Below are 25269 nucleotides of genomic sequence, written 5' to 3'. Positions count from 1 at the left end.
CATACTTGAAGCTCCTTGCTGTTTCACTTGGCAACTCATTGAACTGTTTATTCTGCACTTCCCTCCATAGATCTGGTTTCAGGAGATCTATGTGAGAGCTCAGATTCCTGCCAATGAACAGCGTTGCAGGTGTTTGATTTGTCATCACATGAACAGATTTCTGAGGCACAGAAAGGAAGTTGTCCACCTTATGCTGTAGAGAAATATCCTCCTTCATCTTAACTCTTCATTTTGACTTTACCCAGATGTTCTTCATGCAGATTTTCTAACACATTGGTGGACAGTTTAGAGGGAACCACAACACAAAGTCCACACATCAGCGTGCTTTGACATTCCAACAGTTGGTCTCATCTTACTGAGAACTCTGGAAACAGTTACCATGAGCCGGCCATCCTTGCATGGTGATTTCACAGACTTCTAACAATGTCGGGTCATTCCTTGTTTCCTTTTGTATTTTGGAATTTGATACCAGCTGCAGGTGTGGAACACTTCTGTTGGGTCAGAGTATGAAGACTTTTCTTCTTCGTTTGCCAATAGTGGAACACATGACAAGTCATCAGTATTGGTGTGTTGTTTGGTACCCTTGAACTCTATGTCATAAGAATGGGCTCCTAGGAAGAGTGCCCAATGTTGGAACCAGGTAGCAGTCATCACTGGAATTCCCTTCCTGGGATTGAAAATGGACACAAGGGGCTGGTGATCTGTCACTGGTGTAAACTTTTGCCCATAGAGGTAGTGATAGAATTTCTTTATTCCCCATACTAAACAGACCCTCTCGGTTACTCTGTGCATAGTTGCGTTCTGCACTCGTCAGTGATATTGAAGGAAAAGCAATCAGGTGTTCAGATCCATTTTTCATAATGTGTGACAAAATGGCTCCAATGCCATAAGGGAATACATTGCATACCAGTCTGATAAGCGGGGATGGGTCATATTAGGGGAGCAGTTCATCAGATGTTATTAGCTTCTTTGTTTCCTTGAATACATTTTCACATTTTTCTAACCATTCCCACTTTGCTCATGTTTGTAACAGTGCGTTCAATGGATGCAGTGCTGTAGTAATGTTTGGGAGAAACAGGTAGTAGTAGTTTACAAGACCCAAGTATGACCTGAGTTGTGACACATTTTCCAGTTTGGGTGCCTGTAGCACTGCTTCATCCTTCTCCTGTGACTTATGTAAGCCATGCTTGTCAATGGCATGTCTACAATGTGAGATTTCATTCTTGAAAAACGCACATTTCTCTCTCTTTTGCACACAAACCATACTCACTCAGCCTGGTAAGCACTTTACCAAGATTTTGCTCCTCATGACTTTTTCCAGTCATGATGATGTCATCAAGGTAACATTGTGGTCCTGCGTTATCTTGGTGCATGTTGCTGTTTGCCAGATTGCTGGAGCTCTTGTGACACTGAAGACAAGACGATTATACTGGAACAATCCTGTGTGAGAGTTGATTGTGAGGAAATATCTGCTTCTCAATCTTCATTTGCAGATAGGCTTGTGATAAGACAATCTTTGAAAACCTCTCCCCACCTGTCAAAGATGCAAATATGTCTTTGTGGCAGGAGAATACAGCACAGTAGGCAGCACCAGGTTGATGCTCACCATAGAATCCCCACATTTGAAAATGGCTCCAGTCTTCCCCATCTTAATCACTGGAACAATGTATGTGGCTCAACCACTCCACTCTACCTTGGAGAGAATTCTAGACACCTCCAAGCTCTGCAGGTCAGCATCCACTTTAGGATGTAGTGCATAAAGCACTGGATGCACTTTATGGAATCTTGGTATTGCTTTTTCATCCAGTTCAGATCTGGTCTTCATGGCTTTGAGTTTACCAGTCCCCTTCTCAAACACCTTCTCATTAGCACTAAACCAGTTTCTGGTTAGTGCTACCATTCGGGGTGCCATTACCTGTTGATGACACACTGAGAGTTTTCATTGAGTGCCAGTCTAGTTCGATTTTTCTCAAGTATTCACATCTGAAAAGTGTTGGCACTCCACTCTTTCACTACATAAAGCTCTAATTGTTGTGTTTGGCCTCCAAATGTCATATTTACTTTCAGTTTGCTTTTGGGAGACACTTTATCACCTGTGTAAGTATTTAGCATCATTGGGGTCTTCTCTAATGGTATATTAGAAAACAGTCTGTTGTAATCAGCCTCTGGAATTATAGACAAAGCTGCCCCTGTATCCAGCTCCATTTTCAGTTTTAGGCTGGACACATCTATTGTTATCCAGATGATTTTGAGATCTTCTTGAGATATACTATGCAGTTCTAGGCATGACAGTTCACCTTTGTCAGGCTCAATGTTGTCTGATTCTGTTTTACATTCAGTAACTTTATGCATTTGCTTAGTTTTGTATTTGAGACTTTTCACTCAATTGTGCTTTTAGTCTGCCTTGTACATTTTCTCTATGTGACCTTGTCAAAGGCACTTACAGCACTCTTTTTCCTTGAACCAATAGTCATTTGCATCATGGGAGGATTTGCCATAGCAATAACATTTTTGGGTTTTTCTGCACCATTTGGGCACATTTCATGCATTTCTCATTCCAATCTCCTTTTCTGTAGTTCTGCTGCATCCTTTGCTGCAGTCTCTAATGATATTGCAATGGTCAACACCCATTCTAAGGTTTCTTTCAGCCAATATCCTCATTTCAGTGCTTGGACTATGCATGCCACGTACAAGCCTGTCCCGTAATGCATCAGAAAGTCCATCTCTAGATTCACAGTCCTGGGAAAGTTTACGCAGTTCTATAATGTATTCAGAAAGCCTTTCATCATTTGACTGGTTCCTTTTGTAAAATCTAAATCTCTCAGCCATTTCCAGTGTTCTAGGGCCCAAGTGATTTTGTAAAATTGTACCAATTTCATTGAACGTTTTGTTTGCTGGCTTTTCAGGAGTTTCTAAGTTGCGTAAGAGACTGTGTGTCCATGTACCCATTGATCTAAGAATTGTGGATACTTTCTTTTGCTCCTCTACATTGCTCACATTACAATACGCGCAACCCTCTCGATATATGACTTACAGCTTTCATTACCACGATCAAATTAGTCAATTTTCCCAACTGGAGCTGTGCCATGTTATTTTCACTTTAAATTCAGCGTGTTATTTTCACTGTCATTCACAGGTCCTTAGGCTTTCTCATGCTGTTTTGTCCCGTAACAGTCAGTGCAGTTCGTAATATTTTCTGACATTCTGGTCCATACTCTTCACTAACTTGTTGTGCTAGTGCAGGAGGTGGCTTTAACTGGTGTATGGGAGAGAGGAGAGAGAGAGAGAGAGAGAGAGAGAGGGAGAGAGAGAGAGAGAGGGAGAGAGAGAGAGAGAGAGAGAGAGAGAGAGAGAGAGAGAGATAACAGATCAATATGTAGTGTTAAGGGGGATCATTGCTCTAAAAGAAATAGATCCATACATTACAGTTTTGATGACTGGAAATCAATGTTTTAATTCTAATTCCGAGGACTCTAGCTTTGTCAATGTCATAATGCCTTTCTCCTTCCTTTGTGGCTTTCTTAGCCTGATGGAGACTCCCACAAAGTGGTGATCACTTTACTCTCCTTCTGACTTTTTGCCAACCTGTGAGCTCTGGTTCTTATCTCTATCATGAGGAGAACACCATTGTCAGCTTGTGTAAATAATGTTCTACCAGTAATTATATCATAATATGGAGATGGACGTGCTTCTCCCCATTTTCGTTCATGTTTGCACTTCTGTGTCATCCTATCGATCTGTCATTATTTGTGTTGTTTGCGCCATTCAGTTCACCTACAATGATAATTAAGTCATGGCGTCCTCTGACACCACGTGTAAAAGTGTGATAAAATTTGTCCTTCACTTCGTCATTATCATTTGTCAGAGCACAGCACTGAGTCAGAGTGATGTGGCTGAGCTTGGCTTACTGACTCACGTAAGTTTGCTGCTGAAGATTTCTATTCATGCAATGACCATTCCACTCTCTTCTTTGAAAGAATGGAAATATCCTTATGATATCATTTTTCAAACTCTGATTTCAATACTGTTAATCTTCCTGATCCAACTATCTCTTCTCAATAAAAATCAAGATTGAGAATCTCACTTGCACCATAACCTGACCCAATGTAATTGCAAGCAACACACACAAAATGCTGGTGGAACACAGCAGGCTAGGCAGCATCTATAGGAAGAAGTACTGTCGACGTTTCGGGTTGAGACCCTTCGTCAGGACTAACTGAAAGAAAATATAGTAAGAGATTTGAAAGTAGGAGGGGGGAGGGGAAAATCTGAAATGATAGAAGAAGACAGGAGGGGGTGGGGTGAAGCTAATTGCTGGAAAGGTGATTGGCAAAAGGGATACAGAGCTGGAGAAGCAAAAGGATCATGGGACAGGAGGCCAAGGGAGAAAGAAAGGGGGAGGAGAGCACCAGAGGGAGATGGAGAACAGGCAAGGAGTGATGGGCAGAGAGAGAGAAAAAAAGAGGGGGAAATAAATAAATCAGGGATGGGGTAAGAAGGAGAGGAGGGGCTTTAACGGAAGTTAGAGAAATCAATGTTCATGCCATCAGGTTGGAGGCTACCCAGACGGAATATAAGGTGTTGTTCCTCCAACCTGAGTGTGGCTTCATCTTGACAGTAGAGGAGGCTATGGATAGACATATCAGAATGGGAATGGGACATGAAATTAAAATGTGTAGCCACTGGGAGATCCTGCTTTCTCTGGCGGACAGAGCATAAATGTTCAGCGAAACAGTCTCCCAGTCTGCATTGGGTCTCACCAATATATAAAAGGCTACACCGGGAGCACCGGACGCAGTATACCACACCAGCCGACTCACATATGAAGAGTAGCCTCACCTGGAAGGACTGTCTGGGGCCTTGAATGGTGGTGAGGGAGGAAGTGTAAGGGCAGGTGTAGCACTTGTTCTGTTTACAAGGATAAGTGCCAGGAGGGAGATTGGTGGGAAGGGATGGGGGGGACAAATGGACAAGGAAGTCGCGTAGAGAGCAATCCCTGCGGAAAGCAGAAAGTGGGGGGGAGGGGAAGATGTGCTTGGTGGTGGGATCCCGTAGGAGCTGGCGGAAGTTACGGAGAAGGATATGTTGGACCCATAGGCTGGTAGGGTGGTAGGTGAGGACAGGGGAACCCTATTCCAAGTGGGGTGGCGGGCGGATGGGGTGATAGCAGATGTGCCTGAAATGGGAGAGATGTGTTTGAGAGCAGAGTTGATGGCGGAGGAAGGCAAGCCCCTTTGTTTAAAAAAGGAAGACATCTCCTCTGTCCTGAAATGCAAAGACTCATCCAGAGAGCAGGTAGCTATGAGAGTCTGTAGGCTTATAGTAGATATCGGTAGATAGGCCGTCTCCAGAGATGGAGACAGAAAGATCAAGAAAGGGGAGGGATGTGTTGGAAATGGACCAGGTAAATTTGAGGGCAGGGTGAAAGTTGGAGGCAAAGTTGATGAAGTCAACGAGCTCAGCATGCGTGCAGGAGGCAGCGCCAATGCAGTCGTCGATGGAGTGAAGGAAGAGAGGGGGATGGATACCCGTATAGGCTTGGAACATGGACTGTTCCACAAAGCCAACAAAAAGACAGGCACAGCTGGGACCCACATAGGTCCATGGCTGCACCTTTGGTTTGGAGGAAGTGGGAGGAGCCAAAGGAGAAATTATTGTAAGTAAGGGCTAATTCCACTAGATGGAGGAGAGTGGTGGTAGAAGGGAACTGGCTAGGTCTGGAATCCAAAAAGAAGCAGAGAGCTTTGAGACCTTCCTGGTGGGGGATGGAGGTATATAAGGTCTGGACATCCATGGTGAAAATAAAGTGGTAATTGCTGCATTTTCTTTATGATATCTTGTCTCAGAAAAAATGTGGCAATAATAAAGTTCAAAGTTCAAACTAAATTTATAATCGAAGTACATATGTTGCCATATACTATCCTGAGATTCATTTTCTTGCGGGCATTCACAATACAAATAAACACAATAGAATGAATGAAAAACTACACAGAGAGATGGACAAATAATCAATATGCAAAAGGCTATAAATAGTATAAATGCAAAAAAATAGTAATGAATAAATAAATATTGAGAACATGAATTGCAGAGGGCTTGAAAGTGAATCCAGAGGTTATGAAATGAGTTCAATGTTTGTGCAAGTGAAGTTATCCCCTCTGGTTCAGGCAACTGATGATTGAGGGGTAATAATTGTTCCTGAACCTGATTTGTGTGGGACTTAAGGTTCCTGTACCTCCTTCCTGTTGGGAGCTACAAGAACATTGGTATTGTTGCAGTTGAAAAAACAGTAGAAACCCTCAGCATATCCTGCAGAAATTTTAAATCTCAATAAGCACATATTCTAGTGGGAAGTTGAACCTGATAAAAATTATAAAATATTTTTAATAGAAATAAGATGTTGCACATTATGCCCTCAATGAGAAAATAATTATTAACCAAATCACTCAAAGTGCCTTTGATTTTTTTGTTTTTATATGTGCAATTAAATTCCTACTGTACAGTTTTTAAGAAAATAAAATATTTTGCAGTTATATGATTAAAGATTAAAGACATCAATCTTTCATTAGAATATCTTCAAATATCTTTATGTTTTAGAATATCTTTATTAGATGTCTTCTTTAAAAACCTTGTCAAAAGCTTGGATTCATACTTGATACCTTTATCTTGAATTGTGTTACCCGAAAGCCAATCTCACATCCTGAACGTGCTCTTGCACATTTTCCAGGGTTTTCACACCAAAATTCAAAGAACTGAATTTTACGTTGAGCTAATACAAAACACTGGATTCTTTTCCCCCCAGAAAAACCCTATGAATCTCAGAGTACTGAGCATGGAAGGGATATTCATGCATTTGGTCCTCATTTGAAATGTGTTCTGATATCTGTAAACAAAACTCCCCAACCTGAATATGATCAAACAAAATCTGAATGAGCCTCAATCTAAGATAAGAGACAGATTACTTAAAACTTACTCAAATGTGGGTTTTAAGGAATGTCTATTGGAAGGAAGGAGAAAGAGGTTTAGGGGAAATTCTCTGTCATATGACTTTTGCAGCCAAAACCATGGTACAGCAGATAAATCTGAGGAAGAATAAAAACAAGAGATCTTCAAAGACTGACTAACTAGAGGAGATTGTAGAGGTAAAGATAGGCAATGTCAGAGAGAGGTGCTGTCTAACCCAGGGTGTCAATACAGGCTGCAAAAACAGGGATGAAGACGCGGAAGACCTGGTGCAAGTTTTGCAGCAGCAGAGGCTTGAAAGACCTGGAGTTTATGAAATGTGGAATAAGGGGAGAAGGCTACAAATACACTGAATCAGCGTGTGGAGGTGAGTTCAGTTCCAGATGAGCTGAGACTTGAGAGTATTCAGGCAAGATCAGAGGTGGAATTCTGTAATCTTACTAATGCCCAGAATATGAGCATCCTGTGTTCAAATGAGACACCAAGCTTTCAAAAAGAAACACAGCTGACTTTAATATTAAGGATTAATAAAAAATCTTTGAAATAGTCTTATATTTTGAAGAAGTAAACATTCAGTCAGCAATTGCCTGCAATAACCACTCATTTTCATAATAACTTCAAACTCTCTACTTTGTGGCTTTGACCACAACATTCCATTCGGAAGTTGATATTAAAACCTGTCCCTCTCCGTAAGTCCCATGCAGTATAGGAGGCTGCTGTACCATAATAAGATCAGATTGAGGACGGAGTTCAGTAAACCATGCTTAGTCCAAAAATTGAAAAAAAGATTTCGACAGCTAACTAAGCATAAGCCAAAATTTAAAATGAAACTATTAAAGCTGGTTTCTAAATAATTTAGACATTCAAAAGCAATCAAAATCTATCAAAACATTAATTTTTAATATCATTAAGAAATGTTTAAAACATTAAAAAAATGGAGAATATAATGCCTTAGTGTCACAGAGTCACTTCCCTCTATTAAAATATGTGGGGAATCGTGCCTTATGCTACCTCCTGCTGGTACTAGACCTTCGTATGGATCGTCTTTGGTAAGTGGTGGGGATCTCTGTGATTTGCCAATTATTCTCATCAATATCAAAGCCAAGTACTGCTGACATTGAGAGGAGAGAAAATAAAGATGATAAAAGATGGAGTCGCGTGAAAAATAAAGAGGAAATGAGAGATATAGAAAGAATCAAAATACAGAGCCCAACAAGCATAAAGTTGTCATTCCAAGAAATAATTCAAAATACCAACTTATTTGTTGCAGAAATATTGTAATAAAAATTTGACGGAAGATGCGATGTTCTTTAAGCTATAAAGGACCAACACAATCTTGAGGACAACACTCCAGTTTTCTTGAGGGTTTAATGCAGCCTTTATATCAATCTCAAACTGTCTCCATAAATCCATTTGATCAGAGATTACTCCAACTCATCTCCATGGTGATTCTGGTGTTGCTCTATGCCAGATTGTCCTTTGTCCTATTGATGTCTCCTGCCAGAGCATTAATGATAATAATCTCATAATAATAATGAACACATCAAAAATTGACTTACTAATCTTGCTGCCTATTAGGGACAAATTCTCATAACCTTGGGAATTCCACTGTTTTACAGGGAATCCCTTGGTTTGAACAACACTTTTATCTTACTTGTGATGAAGTCCTAATTTTTGCTTTTGTGCAGAAAACAAACATGTTAGTGCATTTTTGTAAGAAAAAAATCACAAACATGCTCATTCATTTTACAGCATTTACATTATTTTAAGGTCTTCATCTCTTCCTTGATAATTCCATTGCACTTATATTGCTGTAATATTTGCTTGGGTAGTTTTGCTGTGCTTCTCTTTCAACAAACAATGTACTATAGGAAATCAGTGGATGAAGTAGCATCTCTGGAGTGAAAGGAACTGTTGACATTTTGGGTTAAAACCCTGCATAATCTAGTGTTTTTATGATTCCTTTGCCTGTCTGATAGACCTTCAAAGTAATTTATGAATGGTCTTCATCATATCAGTGCACCCTTCTCGTTTTCTTTCATTGATAAATTTGTAGAAGCAAAGTTTCTGCTTTATTTTACTTTAAATTTAATCAGAATCCACTATGAATGTATCTGATTACTTCTAAAGTGTTTGTCACCTGTCAGTGTAAAATGGTGCAGTCATGAAGAACCAAATATATTCTTCCGTAGATTTCCAATGTAGAACTCAAAATCTGATGCATAAAAAACCTTCAAAATGTATAGCATGATAGTCAGCATCTGTAGGAGAAAGATAGGCCAGTGTGAACTCTCTTTTCCAGTGCTCTGTCACATTGATTTTACAGCAAAGAAACAGGCCCTACTGCAACTCATCAGCATTTTTGCTCCATGTTTAGATTTAAACGATTTTTCTCATGGTTCCTCTGAGAAGCATGGTTCTTCCTTGATCCAATATGCTTTCCAACTAGAGACACAGATGCTAGCATCAATGCCTGTTTGTCTTCTGTTGGCCAGTGGTTCATGGTGTTCAGCATGGAGACACCTGTGGCATCATCTAGTGCTTTTCTTAATTTGCTTTCAGTTGGCTTCATTGCAGGGGAAGTGGAATGCAAGTAGTGGATGGATCTCCAATTAAGTTGTAGTTGGCTCAGCCAATCACATTCCCGTAAAGCTGGTCCTTCTGTTTTTACCAAATACCAGCTCAACGTGGCTTGTTGGTTGTTGTATTTCACTATCACAAACGTCATTCCACAGGAGATATATTTTCTTCATGATAAGTTCTTATTTGGATATCTGCAGGCTTCAGTTTAGTATCTTTGAAATGCCATTCAAACTCATTTTGTGGAGTAATTGAAACAGCTAAATCAGTGTACAATTCCATTTTAATTACTTTGCTGTTCACTTCTGGTGTAAGCCATATTGCTTGTCTATTGCTAATTTTTACACTATAAATCTCAAGGCTACACAATCCTGTGTCACTCTCATCATTGTCAGATTTTACATCAACAACATATACATGACTGCTCTTTTTGAAATGGCAACTTGAATTTTTAGCTTTTCCTCTTCTCTGTGCAGTCCATTTATTTTAGTCTACCCAACATGCTTTTTGTGTGTGCCCTACTTTTCAAAGGTTTCAAAGATACACAGTGTCAGAGAAATGTATACAATATACATGCTGAAATGCTTTTTCTTCACAGCCGTCCACAAAAACACAGGAGTGTCCCAAAGAATGAATGACAGTTAAATGTTAGAACCCCAAAGTCCCCCCCAGCTCCCCTCCCTCCCGCGTGTAAGTGGCAGCAAGCAACAATCCCCCCACCCCCCAATGGCAAAAAAATCAAAGGCACCCGTCACTGAAGTGTGCAGCAACAGCAAAGACACAGACTTGCAGTAGTCCAAAGACTATGCGTTCATCCAGTGTTCAACATACCACAGGTCCTCTCTCTCTCTGATAAGGGAGAAAGAGATGTCTCTGTTTCACAGCAAGAGGGGAGACATAACAAACAACTCACTGGTTAACAATGTTAAAAGTCAGTTGTGTAGCTTTTTCCAAGCTCTGTGCCCAAAGATCTCAGGTCTCTGAGGTCTCCCAGCTCCCACAACACACTTATCTGGATTACTGACCTTCGACCCGCCTGACTCCAGAGCCCTGAGATCCTGGGCTTCCAAAGGTGAGCTGAAATCTTAAGCTGTGCCCTTGGCATGTCGGATTACGGCCAGTCGTGACACCCTGAGAGCGGGTCCTATTCCCATAAAGAACCAAAGTCAGCATGTAACTCCAGGTCAGGGTCTTCAAAAGAACCCTGAAAGGGAAAAACAGAGATATTAAAGATGGAAATAGAACTGTTTCCGAAGATGCAAGCAAAGGAGTCACCATTTAGCGCCATCTTGACTAAGCTCCACCCTCTGCTCTTCTGAAAGTTTCACCTTTAAATCTGCATTTATTTGGTGTATGTGAGTCCCTGCTACAACATTAACACAATTTGTTTGGCCAGGCTTGTTTCTGTTTAGATAATGCAATTTTGTTCATGCTTACTTTCATTCTTGATTGCAACTTAATTGCATCTCCACGGTTTCTATTGAAATTTTGACTGCTCTTTTAAATGTAAGTTGAGCTTCAGTTAGGAACCATTTCTGAATGCTTTCTTTTAAGATTCCACAAGTTAAATGATCTTTCAGTGCATTATTAAGCCCATAACTGAACTGACAATACTCAGACAATCTCTTAAATTTGGCCACATATGCTAAAATGGACTCCCCTTCCTTTTGATTCCACTTATGAAACCTAAAGCTTTCTACAATCAACAGTGGCTTTGGTTCTAATTGTTCTAGCATTACCTTTACAATAGCAGCAAAGCTCATTACAAGTGGTTTGGTTGGAGGAGTCAAACTTCGAAGCAAACTGTATTCCTTTAAACCCAATGCACTCAGCAAAATTGGCACTTGTTTCTCACTGGCTATTTCATTTGCTTCAAAATACTGTACCAATAGCTCAGTATACATGAGCTCCTTACCTATTATGTAATCAAACTCATCGATCTCTCCAACGTAGCTAGCTATTCCTTTTTTTTTAACTGATTAGTATCACCTGGGATTCACTCTTTATGGGCTCTGAATTCTTCTGTTAATGGCTTTTTAAAAAATCTCGATCGTGTCTTCCTTTTGTACATGCGCTGCTCTATTTTGACATTGCGCTTGTTGCATTTTATTTTATTTCGAACATCTCACTCCGTCTTAACAGGTCAGTAGCCATATCAGGTTCATTTTAAAAATACCTTGTCACTAATGTTATGTTTGATAACTTCAAAAGATTAAACCTACTCAAAGAAAGTAATGGGAGACTGAAAATACAGGTGTAACTTCGTTTTTACTTTAAGTGAGGTGCACACGTATCATGTGGTAATGTGATGATGTATGCAATTAACATATTTTTACATATAACCCATAATTAATTATTTAAAAAAACAAGAAAACCTGAACTCTATATATATATATATATATACACACAAGATTACTCAAATATTACTGAAATATTAAATACATAACACTAGCAAAAACCAACATATTGAAGGTAATATTTTATGTAAGGCAAAATAAAGTTAATAATATATGAATGGATAAGAAATAGCAGAAGCTAAAAGATCATAATCATTAAAGGAAATAGATACATTTTTGTTAAGCTGAAAGGTTCTTCATAATGAATGAAAATAATAAAAATGTATTTGCACTAAAAGCACAAGTGCATCTCATTCAACCGTTCACAATAATTTCAATATTTTTTAACAGTGAAAACAGTGTGTACAGCATATTGTGCATAGTATGTGTAATGTGAATTTCATGCTTTTAACACTACTAAAACTACATCAGCACTTCCTTTGGAGCAACAGAATGTCACCGGCAGCACTTTCAATAAGGAACTGTATGCCTGCATATTACGGAAGATACATCTTCAAGTAATATGTTTTGCTAATAAAAATACAAATACACAATACTAGGCCTTCATCCATGGTCATTCGCTGTATCTGACAAATCATTCATTTGCTTACAATACTTACCTTGTTACAATTTTTCTTTCTCAGATATTCCTGAAGTGAAAACTGACAAGTTGAAACAGAAAGTTCAGTTTCTCACAGTTTGGAAGTTGCAATTTTCATTCACGTAGCCTCTTCATTATTAATACTGCAAATGTCAGGCTATCCTTCTGAACCACTCCAATTTGTGTTCTAGACCCTCAAAACAAATTTTGTGATCAGTAATTGGACCTCATAATGAAAAATTTATTATTGTTCCAATTTGTGCAGTTGCACACAATAAGATAAATAGAGTATGTAACCTTCTCACCATAGGGTCATAAAGAGTTAACTGTAACTGTGAATACAAAATACAATAACATTACACTACATGGGAATAGCGATGAAAGGACCATTACTAGTAAATAAATGGGTCTAGGATGGATATGATTTGGGGAAATGCAAAAACTTATAGTTTGTATATTTCTTCTAAGGAAAAAATAAGACTTATTTCTTGTATGAATACTGTGACACTAATGCAAATTTACTGTTCGCCAGGAAGCAATATTTTAGCTCACAGCAGTATAAGCTTAAATTAAAAATTGTATTAACAAAATATTTTAAGTTATAACAAACAAAATAAAGAAAAGGGCCCATCACACATATCTGTCTATATTACGCATATAATCGTTGGCAATCATTGTCACGAAATCAGCCTAGTTTGCTTCACTTCATTTATGCACAGTATCAAAACAATTCTGCACCGAAATATCAGTCCAAGCAAAACATAAATAAATATCCAGGCAAGGTCCAAGGAAAAGGCATTGAACTTTCTCCAATGACACGTACCATCTGCTATTAGAAAATTATCTGCACATTCTCTGTGAAATCATAGTCTGTATGTGGATTTTCTGGCATTGGAATCTGTCCAGCCAAATTTGTTTCTGTGAAGGTTTCACCATGTTCTCTGCTACTTCATTGTCCATTTCCATTCTTTCTCCTTCCTTCCACAAAACCTCTTTGATCCCGTGCTGTGTGTAGAAAGAAATGGCTACTCCTTTCTTTTCCCATGCTCTCTATGAAAATATGACTACTTCTGTCATGCATTTCTTTCTCCAGAGCATCTTATTAGCCAAAGTGTTAACAAAACAAATCCTTCTGGTTAATTACAACAAGCCTAACTTATTAATCAACCAAATTAACATTTTAAACAGCAAAATAAAATAACCAATTTAAACTGTATGTAAAGGATCACTTTTTTAATATACTGTATAAATTGCATTTTGAGGAAATCTGCAAAAAATTAAATGCCCAACAGCATAACTGTATAATAAAATAAAGCTCGGTCTTAAACTAGGCTACTACAAGTAAATCTTGCTGAAAGTTCTAGAATAACCAAAATAAAGATCCTGCAAGATCAATGTCCAATTGTGTAAAAATGGGTCTGAATCTTGCTGGAATTAATTTTATTGCAATTCATTTTATTGCAATTTATAAATTGACTCCTTTCTTTTTTGCCTTCTATACATCCAGCTGGGCTTTGGTCTTTATATTTACTTTTACAAGCAGCTTTTTGTCTTGCAATTGAAGTTTTTGCAATAACCTTAATGCACTCAGAGCAGATTCTGCTTCTTTATATTCACAAAAGCCAACTTTTCTGAAACTCTGAACTCTCTTCCAGTTTAAAACCAAGCACATTTCACGATAATGACCAGACTAACATATCAGAGGTTTTCTCAGATATGCTGCCTACAAAAACTGCTGTTTTCAACACTGTTTCAGAGCACTGCTTTTGACATTTCCATAATTTCTCTGAGCAGCACGGTCCTTCCTTGGTCCAATATGCTCTCCAACCATAGGCACAGTGGTTGTCCTCTGTTGGGCCACGTTTGTCGGTGTTTCGCATGGAGATAGGTGCAGCATCATCCAGTACCTATCTTAGTTAACTTTCAGTTGGCTTCATTGCAGTGGATCTGACATACAAATTGTGGATGGTTCTCCAATCAAGTTTGGTTGGCATAGGCAATCATGGCCCTATAAAACTGGTGCTTCTATTTTTACCACATACAAGCACAATGTGGCTTGTTGGTTGTTGTATTTCACTGTCACGAATGTCCTTCCCACAGGAGTTATATTTTCTCCACTATAAGTTCTTAGTTGAATGTCTGCAGTCTTCAGTTTAGTATCTTCAAAATGCCTTTCAAACTTATTTTGTGGCATGAACATCAACAACATGCAGATTAGTGCTCTTGTTGAAACTGCATCTTGACATTTTAACATTTTCTCTTCCCTGTGCGGACTATTTTCTGCAAGTTTCTCCTTTAAATCTGCATTTGCTTGGTGTATGTGAGCCCCTGCCCTGTCACATTGGTAACAGAATTTGTTCAGCCAGGCTGGTTTCTGTTAAAACATTGCACAATTTTATTCAGCAAACACGAGGAAATCTGCAGATGCTGGAAGTTCAAACAACACACACAAAATGCTGGTGGAACACAGCAGGGCAGGCAGCATCCATAAGGACATTTTGACATTTTGTCAATGTTGACATACACTGTTGAAATTTCAGGCTGAGACCCTGCGTCAGCGCTTCTCCTCATAGATGCTGCCTGGTCTGCTGTGTTCCACCAGCATTTTGTGTGTGTTGTTTGCAATTTTATTCAGGCTCACTTTCAGTTCTGACTGCATCTCTTTCTGCAGTTTCCATTGAAACAGTGATTTCCATTGCTCTTGAAATTTGTTTCAGTTAGGGGCTATTTTTGAATGTTTTCATGTAAAATTTCATAAACTAAATGATCTCTCAGTATATTCTTGAGACCATTACTGAACTGAGAATGTTCAGACCATCTCTTCAATTCAGCCACATATGCTGAAATGGGCTCTGCATCTTTTCGATACCACATAGAACTAACGGTTTAAAACAGCAGCAAAGCTCATTTCTGATGGTTTGGTTGGAGCATACAGCTGAAACAAACTGCATACCTTTAACACTAATGCACTCGCTTCTCATTAGTTATTTCATTTGTGTCAAAATACGCAGTATATTTGAGCCAATTACCCATTGTATAATCAAACTTGGCAATATTTCTGATGTATCCAGCCATTTCTGATTTGTTTTAATGATTAGTTTCACGCGGTACTCACAGTTTATGAACCCTGAATTCTTCCATTTACTGCTTTTAAAAAAACTTGATTGCGTCTTCCCTTCTGAAGAATGTGTGTTAGCTGGTTTTGTTTTAAACTTGACCACCTATGCTGGGGTGACTTATTTACTCGCTGATGCTCATACTGTGTTTTATTTTATTTTGAACATTTTGCTGCATTTGACATGTCGGTAGCCATCTTGGGTTCATTGTAAAAAACCTCATCATCAATGCTATGTTTTGTAAATTCCAAACGTTACATTAGTTCAAAGGAAGACCAAAGAATTCAGGAATATGGGTTTAATTCGAGTTTACTTTAAGCGAGGTGTGCATATATCACATGGTAGCATGATGACAATTAACAAATTGTTACATATAATCCCAATTAATTATTTAAATAACAAGAAAGCTTAATCAAACAATATACATACAATATGACTCAAATATCATTGAAATATTAAATGCTGCCTTTGCCTTCTCTTGTCCTCAGTGGTTGCATTAACCTTTCTTTGGAATTACTCTTATTTGGGATGAACTGATCCCACTTCTTTAGAATTACTCCCAGAAACTCCAGGGATTGCTGCTCTGATGTCATCCCTGCTAGTGTTCCCTTCCAGTCAACTTCAGCCAGCTCCTTTCTCATGCCTCTGTAGTTCTTTTACTCAATTATAACATTGATGCATCCAATTTTAGTTTCTCCCTCTTAAACTGCAGGGTAAATTCTATCATGAAGGGTTCCTTTACCTTAAGTGCCCTAATCAAATCTGGTTCATTAATCAATGCCCAATCCAGAATTGCCCTTTTCCAAATGGGTTTAAATACAAGTTGCTCTAAAAATCTACCTTATAGGTATTCTACAAATTCCCACTCTTGGAATCCAGTCCCAATCTGATTTACCTCATCTATCAGCATATTGAATGCCCCCATGACCATCATCATGTTGTCCTTTTTGCATGCCCTTTCTATCACCTATTGTAATTGATACCCAACATTTGGCAACTCTTCAGCAGTCTGTATATAACTCTCATCAGGGTCCATTTACCCTTGGAGTTCTTAACTCTACCAACAAGGAATCTACATCATCTAATCTTTCTAAGGATTTGATTTCTTTATTTTAATCACCAAAGCCACCTGAGCCCCACTGCCTACCTGCCTATCCTTTCATTATGATGTGTATCTTTGGATGTTAAGCTCCCGGTTGTGATTTTTTTTCAACCATGACTCAGTGATACCCTCAACGTCATACCTGCCAATTTCTAACTGCAGAATTATCTACTTTATTTCAAACACCTCAGGCATTCAAATATAACACTTTCAGTCCTATATGTGCCACTCTTCTTTTCAAATTTGTCTCCATGTTGCCTGAAATTAAATTCTTATCCCCTTTCTAAACACATTTTATTTGTCATTCTGGAGGCTTCAGTAATGTCTCCTGCACTGTCCTTCTGTTTTACTTTATCCATGGTTTTCCAATATGTTGAAACCAGCTCCCCCCACCCCCACCCATGCTACTTAATTTGAAGCCCTATCCACAGCCCTCATTATACGATTCACCAGAATCCTGGTCCCAGCATGGTTCAGGTGGAGCCCAACCTGTTGAAACAGCTCTCTCCTTTCTTATCACTCTACCAATATCCCATGAATTCAGATCCACTTCTCCCACACCAATCTTTGAGTCACACGTATAGCTCTGTAATCTTACTAACCTTGTGCCAATTTTCATGTGGCTCAGGTAACAAACCAGAGATCATTATTTTTTTGGGTTCTGCATTTCAATTTAATCCTGAGTTGTTTAAGTTCCCTCTGCAGAACCTCTTTCCTTGTTATTCCTCTGTCAACGGCACCCTTTTAGGTCCCTCTCCTCTCCAAATTTCTCTGCAGTTCAAATGAGACGTCCCAGACCCGGGCGCCATAGGTTCAATATCCCAAAACGTAACTTGCTTTATTTGCACGTCGCCACCACATAGTAATTATAATTGTTCTGTTAATGATGTCTTAAAATACCTATTATCTGCTCCCCTAGGCAAAAAGGTTGAAAGGTTCAAATCTACATCCCAGTATCGGGGTTGGTATGGTCTCACGTTTAAAGTATTATGATAAAGATGTGGATAGCAAACTGAAGGGATAATTAATTACATGTAACCCTCAGGTTCAGCCAGTGGCATTAGTCTAGGGGAAGACAGTATCCAGCTCGCCAAACTTGTGAAATCTCCCTTGTGTGGATGCTGCGTGATGTGTTGCCCTGTTACAAATCTGTACCACAAAATATCAGACAGTACACCGTATCTCATAAAATATTCCGAATGTTAAAAGGCCTGAACAGATTAGATATAGCAAAGTTATTTCCCATGGTAGGGGATTCTAGGACAAGAGGGCACAACTTCAGGAGTGAAGGATGTCCTTTTAGAACTGAGATGCGGAGAAATTACTTTAGTCAGAGGGTGGTAAATCTGTGGTGTTATGAATGTACCACAGCTCTGAGGGGCCGAAAGGTGCAGGGTAGCCCCCCCCCTCCTTTGTGAGAATCGCAAGATCACTATTGAGTCAGTTCAGGGGGCCCAGGAAATGAGAAAGAGATGTGCGGAATGTCTCGTTTCCCCGGCGATGTAAAGCTACGGGACATGGCCATTGTCTCCGGAAGGAGAATTTGTGGATTGGAGACTATGCTACGTGAATGCCCTCAGGCAAAGTGGGCTGGTTGAGGGAGAGATTGCATCACCCCCAACCTGAATGACATCTACGACCCTGCGAGTCAGGATAAAAGAGGGTCTGTAGGAACAGCCCCTCAGATGCACCAGAAGAAACGTTAAGTGACCACGTAACAGCAGGAAGTCATCTGAAGGAGGCCACGTGCATTCAGTTCTGTTGCTGGAACTGGTGGCTGGAACCACGGAAAACGGCTTTTAGCTAACAATGGGGAAACCCACTCCCCTGACCCAACGGATTGGCATCATAAAAGACCTGGGCAAGTTTAAACCGCCTTGCTCTTAAACCCAAAACGCTGCAGCTTGAATGAACTAACAGTGACTGTTATATTTCCATTGGACAATACATTATCCCCTAGACAACGATAGAGCTATTTCTTATTGGTTATTATTATACCCGCGCTTTAGATTTAGTATTGACAACGTGTATTATCTGTATGTTTGCATTAATATTATTTTTGTGCCACTTTATCAATAAATACTTTTAAAAATAGTACCATCAGACTTCAAGGGACCTCTCTATCTTTGCTGGTAAGTGACCCAGTTACGGGGTACGAAACACTGGAATTTGTTGCCACGAGCAGCTGTGGAGGCCAGGTCATTGCATGTATTTAAATCAGAGATAGATAGGTTTTTGATTAACCAGGGCATTGAGGGGTATGGGATGAAAGCAAGGGTGTGGGGATGACTGGAAGAATTGGACCAGCCCATGAATGAATGGTGGAGCAGCCTCCATGGGCCAAAAGGCCTACTTCTGCTCCTATATCTTATGGTCTTATATGCAATGAAATGATTGAGCTTTATAATTCTTAATTTGATGAGTGGGTTAGTAAAGAAAACAAAAAGGGCCCATTTTGATGAAACAGTCTAAAGTGCATGTTGGAGCTCACAGTTTTCCAACCATTAGTCCCCCATCGATTTCCTCCGAGCATTGTCGACTCCCAGACATTCACTTCAAGTCCACTCCATCATGCTGTCTACCAGCTCTCTTCTCTCGCGTCTTCTCTCCTCATCTCTTGCCAACAAAAATAAATACCTCCTCTCAGACACACAAGAAAGAAATGATTGGATAGCTCACACTCCAAAGCCCCCGTTATCTCTAGTCATAATCCAAACACTGCTAAGACAGAGAAGCCATTACATTGGCAGTGAAACCTTTCCCAGGTATACATAAATTGAAAGAAAGACATCTCGTGAATGGTAGATTTTTTTACTTGGGGTTTTGAGCATCAATTGGTGTCTTGCATTATGTAGATATGAATGAATACAGCAAATGTTCAAAGGATCTGCCAAGATACATAGATAGAAAAGCAGAAATATTTATTCAGATTGAGAACCTTGAGGAAAATGTTATAAATAAGTATATAATCTCTGTAAAGGGCAAAATCAGGGAAAGGTATACTGTGTACAATTCTCAGCTCCTTACAACACCATGCATGTCAATGATTATCCTATGATGTCAATGCAAAATCTGGAGCAAGATCTCCAGTCTCCATTCATCAAGAGAGTCTGGAACAGGAGTTAAAGCTACACTCTACAGGAATATTAGTGCTTTGTCAACAGTTCTATCCTCCAACGAAACATAATAAATGCACAGTTGTAAAATGTGGCCAAAGCTAACAAAGTACTAGAATGATCTACGTTTACCTAAATAAGAACTGATCTAGTCTGGCATATGCTCCTTCACTGAGTGACAACAGGAACAGTAGGGGGAACCATATGCTGATGAATAAAAATCAGGGTGTAATGATAGGGATAGGAGGATAGAAGTTTACCAGACTTGACTCCATCAGGGAGATTCCTCTTCTGAGGTCTTCAAAAAAATTATACTTTACATTATAGAATTGTTTTTAAAGGATAAAAAGTACTCAATTTATTTTTAATCTTCTTTGTATGATAAAAGCCCTTAAAATAGTTCCGAAGGAAGCCACCAGAATAATGTCTAAACCTCAGTTGCCTCAAGCTAAATGTCGTTGGTGAATGGGAAGAATTTGTCCAGAATTAATAAAAGGGTATTCCCAAGATTTTGTTTCCTAACTTTAAAATTATTGTTACTTAAGTCTTGAAGAATGGCTGGTCTGATTTCAAAATGGCATGGGATCCGTAAGCAGCTAAGGTAGTTTGCTGGCTTAATATCCGGAAATGGGAAAAACAGCACGTCAGATGCTGTTGAAGAAATATACAGTAATCCAGTTTGGAGGATGGGTACTGATCCCTATAAACTGCACAATTGCCCAGTGACTGAAATGCCCCCGCACACATAGCCTTTGTTGCTGTGCTGCTGGAATTTTCTTTTATATACTGTTAATATAATTTTGAAGTTATGCTGATAAAATGTCAATATCTATATTAATATAATTGTGAAATACCTTGTAATTAGTTATGTTAATGAACATAATCAATAAATGTTATAAATAATAAATGTACCACAACCTTTACTTTGAAACAGTTTAAAGCTTCACCATACTTACATTGTTAGTGTTTCAAGTTAAAACTTTGTTACAAATTGTAACAATCAACACAGAATGGAAGTTGGTAGCTGTTTGTTAATAATCACTGGCCCACTGAATGCCAATGATGTCTAAGTTAAAAGTTTATGAAATTTTCTTTGTTGTACTGAATTTCATTATACCCTTCAATTAATGCATAAAATCAAAATTATTTGAATGTTCAATTTTCATTATAAATATCATAGAATGCATATTACAAAAATAAAACATGCAGTTTTCAGGCTGTATAAAAATTTCCTGCTAAAAGCAAAGGTTAGTCCGTGAGCTGTCACAAAAATAGAGGGACTGCTGATGATGAGGTACAATGTGGAAGATTGCTTAAAATCTGAAATTAGTGGAGTCAAGAGAACACTGTTAGAATAGAAAGAAGAATGTATTTTATAGCTGATAGGATAAAGACCATAAAATGAGTGTCTGCTACAAGAATTTCCTAACACATAACTCTATCATATTTCAAATGGTTTGGTAATTAAAATATTCATATAACAAGATATTCATGGCTATTACATGATTAATGTAAAAAACCATGTCTTAACATCCACGTCCTAGACATGGATTAATCTATAGTACAACATGATTAGAGCTGACCTCAGAGCTCTCTCTTAGAAATAGAAGTGGCAGATGAAAAGATCCCTTCCAGCAACCAATCAACCTTTCCATGTGCTTCCACTTCACTGCTTCAGTAAAGAGCCACTGAACAAAATTACACCAGTTTAGATGGAAGTCGGTTCTATTACTATATCTATGATCAAGCAGCAGAAGAGTAACTTTACTCCTAAACAGAAAGTTCTACTGCCCATCCTGTAGCTTAGATTAATATCTTCAAAGTCAATGTTGAGTTAATTATCATATGTACAAGTACCTGTATGCACAGTGAAATGGAAAACTTACTTGCTGCAGCATCAAAGGCACAAAGCATCAGATAAGCACCATTCATTACAAGAACATAGATTAAACATAAATTATACACATTTTTTTTCAAAAGAAATTACAAACAGAAAAAGAAGTCCAGTTCAGTGCAAAGTGGTCAGTATAGTTATAGAGATGCTAAACTGGAGTGATTAGAGTTTTACAGCTGGTTGAAGAACTAAATGGGTGAAGGAAAGTAGTTGTTCTTGAACCTGGTGCTACGGAATGTCAGGCTTCTGTCCCTTCAGCCTGATGGTAGCTGTGGAAAGTTAGAATCGCTGATGATAGGTATTGACTTTCTGAGGCAATGCCTTTTGCATATATTAAAGTGGTGGAGAGGGATGTACCTCTAATGCCCCTACTCTCCAAGGCTTCTTACTTTCCTGACGGTTTGAATTGCCATACCAAACTGTGATGTAACCAGTCCGGATACTTTCAACAATACATCTGTAGAAGTTTCTTTGTTCAATGATAAGCCAAACCTCCATAACATCCTGAGAAAGTGACGATGATGATGGTGCACTTCCCTTATGATTGCATCTGGGTACTGGGCGCGGGACAGGTCATCTACTATGTTATTGCTCAGGAATTTAAAGTTGCTGACTCTCCTTTAGTTCACTTTATATCGATTACATAGATATTCCACTGAACATTTTTATTAGGAATAAATACAACAGAGACAATTACTCAAAATCTTTTAGCTTCTCTCATTGTAAATCAAGATCCCTATTTTAAAGATAGGTTCAAGAAGGAGGAGAAGCAAAAAACAAAATAATGACATCAACTTACTTTAATAGAGTACCTTCAACATCCCAAGCTGATTCAATAGCACATTATCAATATAATTTGACAGCAATGCATGTCAGAAACTATTAGCCAGCTTAAGTAGCCCTTGAGGATACATCATCTGCATCTTCAGCAGAGAGGCTTTGGGAAGGAATTCCAGATCTAAGGGCCTTGGCAGTTCAGGACATTGTCAACAATTGTAAAACAGCTGAAATTAAGCATTCCTTAAACTGGTAGAGTGCTAATATCTTGGAAGGTTGTCTGACTGGAAGAAACTACCTAACCAGGAGAATGGTGAAGCCATGGAGAGATCCAAATTGAGAATTTTAAAATCAGGGTACTGTCTGGCCAGGTCACAGAGAGTCAAACTTCAAATGTCCTCAGTCTAGGGAGGGTGAAATAAGAGAGGGGTAAATTATAATGGTCAAATCTGCATATAGCAAGAGTGTGGATGAAAGATTCAGCAACACTTGAGCTGAGGCCGTGTTGGGTGATGTTGTAGAGTGAAAATATGCTGACATTGTAATGATATGGATATGTGCCCATTATTCATCTGTCAAAGAAAGTACTGACAATGTAAAAAAAAAATATGGTTCAGATGCAGACAGCGGGGTATGGAAGCAGATTCCAAAGGAGAAACAATGAAGCAGTAATTTTATCTCCCTAATATTTAGGAAGATCCCATAAAACACAGGAAACTGGAACATTGTGCACAAGGCAAACAGTACTGGAGAGATAAATCATCAATGATTTTACAAGTGGCAAATAACGTTGCTGCTTTTGTCTCTTGCAGACATGTATGACCTGATCATCTTGATATTGAAAGGATAGATAGAAAAGAAGCATAGTCTTAATTCTAATCAGTTTTAATGCCCCAATTGTATAAGATTAATATGTTCAATTTTCAGCAAAGGGTTATATTACCTTTAATAAAGCTGCTCTTTAGTTATATGCCTATGAATAAGTTATATGGTTTGGTGAATAATAAGGCTGAATTTTGTGTTTTCATTATGTGGTTAAGTTGAAAGAGTTATAAAATTGTCTCATTTTGGGACATAGCTTTTTCCCAAGATCTAATAACAATCTATAAATTAGAAGACATTCATTCTACACAGCTGTCGCCAAGTGACATGGTCAGCAGCAACGTCCGCCATGTCCTCGGGTCTGATCTTGCACTTCCTTAAAGCATTCTTCCTCTGATCCTTATAGCGCTTCTTCTGCCCTCCAGCTGAGCATCGACCATGATGTAGCTGGCCGTATAACACTCTGTGGGGTAGCCAACATGGGGGCATCCTTATCACGTGCTCCAGCCACTGCAACTGATGCTGGGTGATCATGGCCTCAATACTTCTGCAGTTGGTCTTTACAAGTATTTAAGTGTGAGGCACCTGCTCACGCCAGGTAATTCCCAGGATGTGCTGAAGGCAGCTTATGTGGAAGCAATCCAAGGACTTTCTGTTGCTGGAAAGGTCCTGGCTAAGGTGATGCTTCAGAGGCTCATCAGCAACATCACCGAGTCAATGCTGCCTGATTCGCAGTGTGGAGTTAAGAAGAACAGAAGCACAATCGACATGATCTTCACGGTCCAGCAGATTCAGGAAAAGTGCCAGGAGCAACATCAGGACCTGTTTATGGCCTTTGTCGACCTCTCCAAAGCATTCGACACTGTGCAAAGAGAGCTCTTATGGGATGTCCTCCTCAGGTTCAGCTGTTGCAATATATTAGTTAACATCCTCCGCCAGTTCCACGATGGAATGACTGCTCGGGTGACCATAGAAGAACAAGAGTCCGAGCCCTTCCTTGTATGCACAGGGGTAGTGCCAGCGCTCTTTAACATCTTTCTCTTGTGTGTTACCAAGCTTCTCCACAATGAGATTGAAGACAGCAGCAGTGTGGCAGTGGACATAAGATTAGATGGCAACCTCTTGGACATCAGGAGGCTCCACACAACCACCAAACTCCGTACAGAACGGGTCCTGGAGCTGCAGTATGCAGACGACCTTGCTCTCGTGGCCCATACTCCAGAGGATCTTCAGACTGTCTTTGCTGTGGCAGTGAGAGGGTACAGCAGGATGGGGCTGACTGTCAATACCACCAAGACAGAAGTGGTTTGCCAATGGAGTACCAGTGTCCCACCAACCCTACCGGCCTTCACTGTTGGTGATGAAAAGCTGTCGGTGGTGCCATCTTTAAAATATCTGGGGAGCATTCTCTCTGAGGATAGCGGCATTGACAATTACATCCAAAGCCCCATTAAACAGCCATCTGCTGCCTTTGTGAGACTTTGGCATAGAGTCTTTCAGAACAGGAGCCTTCATCCCTCCACAAAGGTTGCCATATACCAAGCAGTCTGTGTCACCACCCTCCTTTATAGCTGTGAACTATACACTAATAAAGAGAAGACAAGAAAAGACTGCAGATGCTGAGATCCATACCAAAAAAAAACAAATTGCTGGTCCTGATAGAAAAAACCTCCCCCAATGATTTTCTCTAATAGCTTTTTCTTATTCACACACTGATAAATATGTTTCTATTGGTCACATTAGTATCATGGTGTGTTGTGTACTTTTGTTTTTGCATTGTACTGGTTGAAGGTTAAGATCAGAACAGCAATCCATCAAAATTACAGAGCCAGCAGAGGTCATATTGACATTTGGTGCCAGATGGGGTGGTTTGAGTATCTCAGAAACTGCTGATCTCCTGGGATTTCACACAAACTTGTCCCTGTAGCATAGGGTATGGACCAATACCCTTTAAGCAAGGGGTCT

At 39.3% G+C, this 25269-nt stretch overlaps 1 protein-coding gene across 1 annotated transcript in view; it reads right to left on the bottom strand.

Moving 5' to 3' along the window:
* The window catches only part of nmnat2 (nicotinamide nucleotide adenylyltransferase 2), a 328536-nt gene that overhangs the window by 282079 nt on the left and 21188 nt on the right, over positions 1-25269 (bottom strand). Inside the window, exon 3 of the mRNA XM_059984483.1 lies at positions 10566-10744. Coding sequence (XP_059840466.1) covers positions 10566-10713 — 148 coding nt within the window. The 5' untranslated portion in view covers positions 10714-10744. The remainder of the gene's footprint in view (positions 1-10565; positions 10745-25269) is intronic.

The sequence above is a fragment of the Hypanus sabinus genome, chromosome 11 (assembly GCF_030144855.1).
Source record: "Hypanus sabinus isolate sHypSab1 chromosome 11, sHypSab1.hap1, whole genome shotgun sequence".
Lineage (NCBI taxonomy): Eukaryota > Metazoa > Chordata > Chondrichthyes > Myliobatiformes > Dasyatidae > Hypanus > Hypanus sabinus.
The sequence above is the reverse complement of the archived record's forward strand: the minus strand, read 5'-3'. Positions and strand labels throughout refer to the sequence as shown.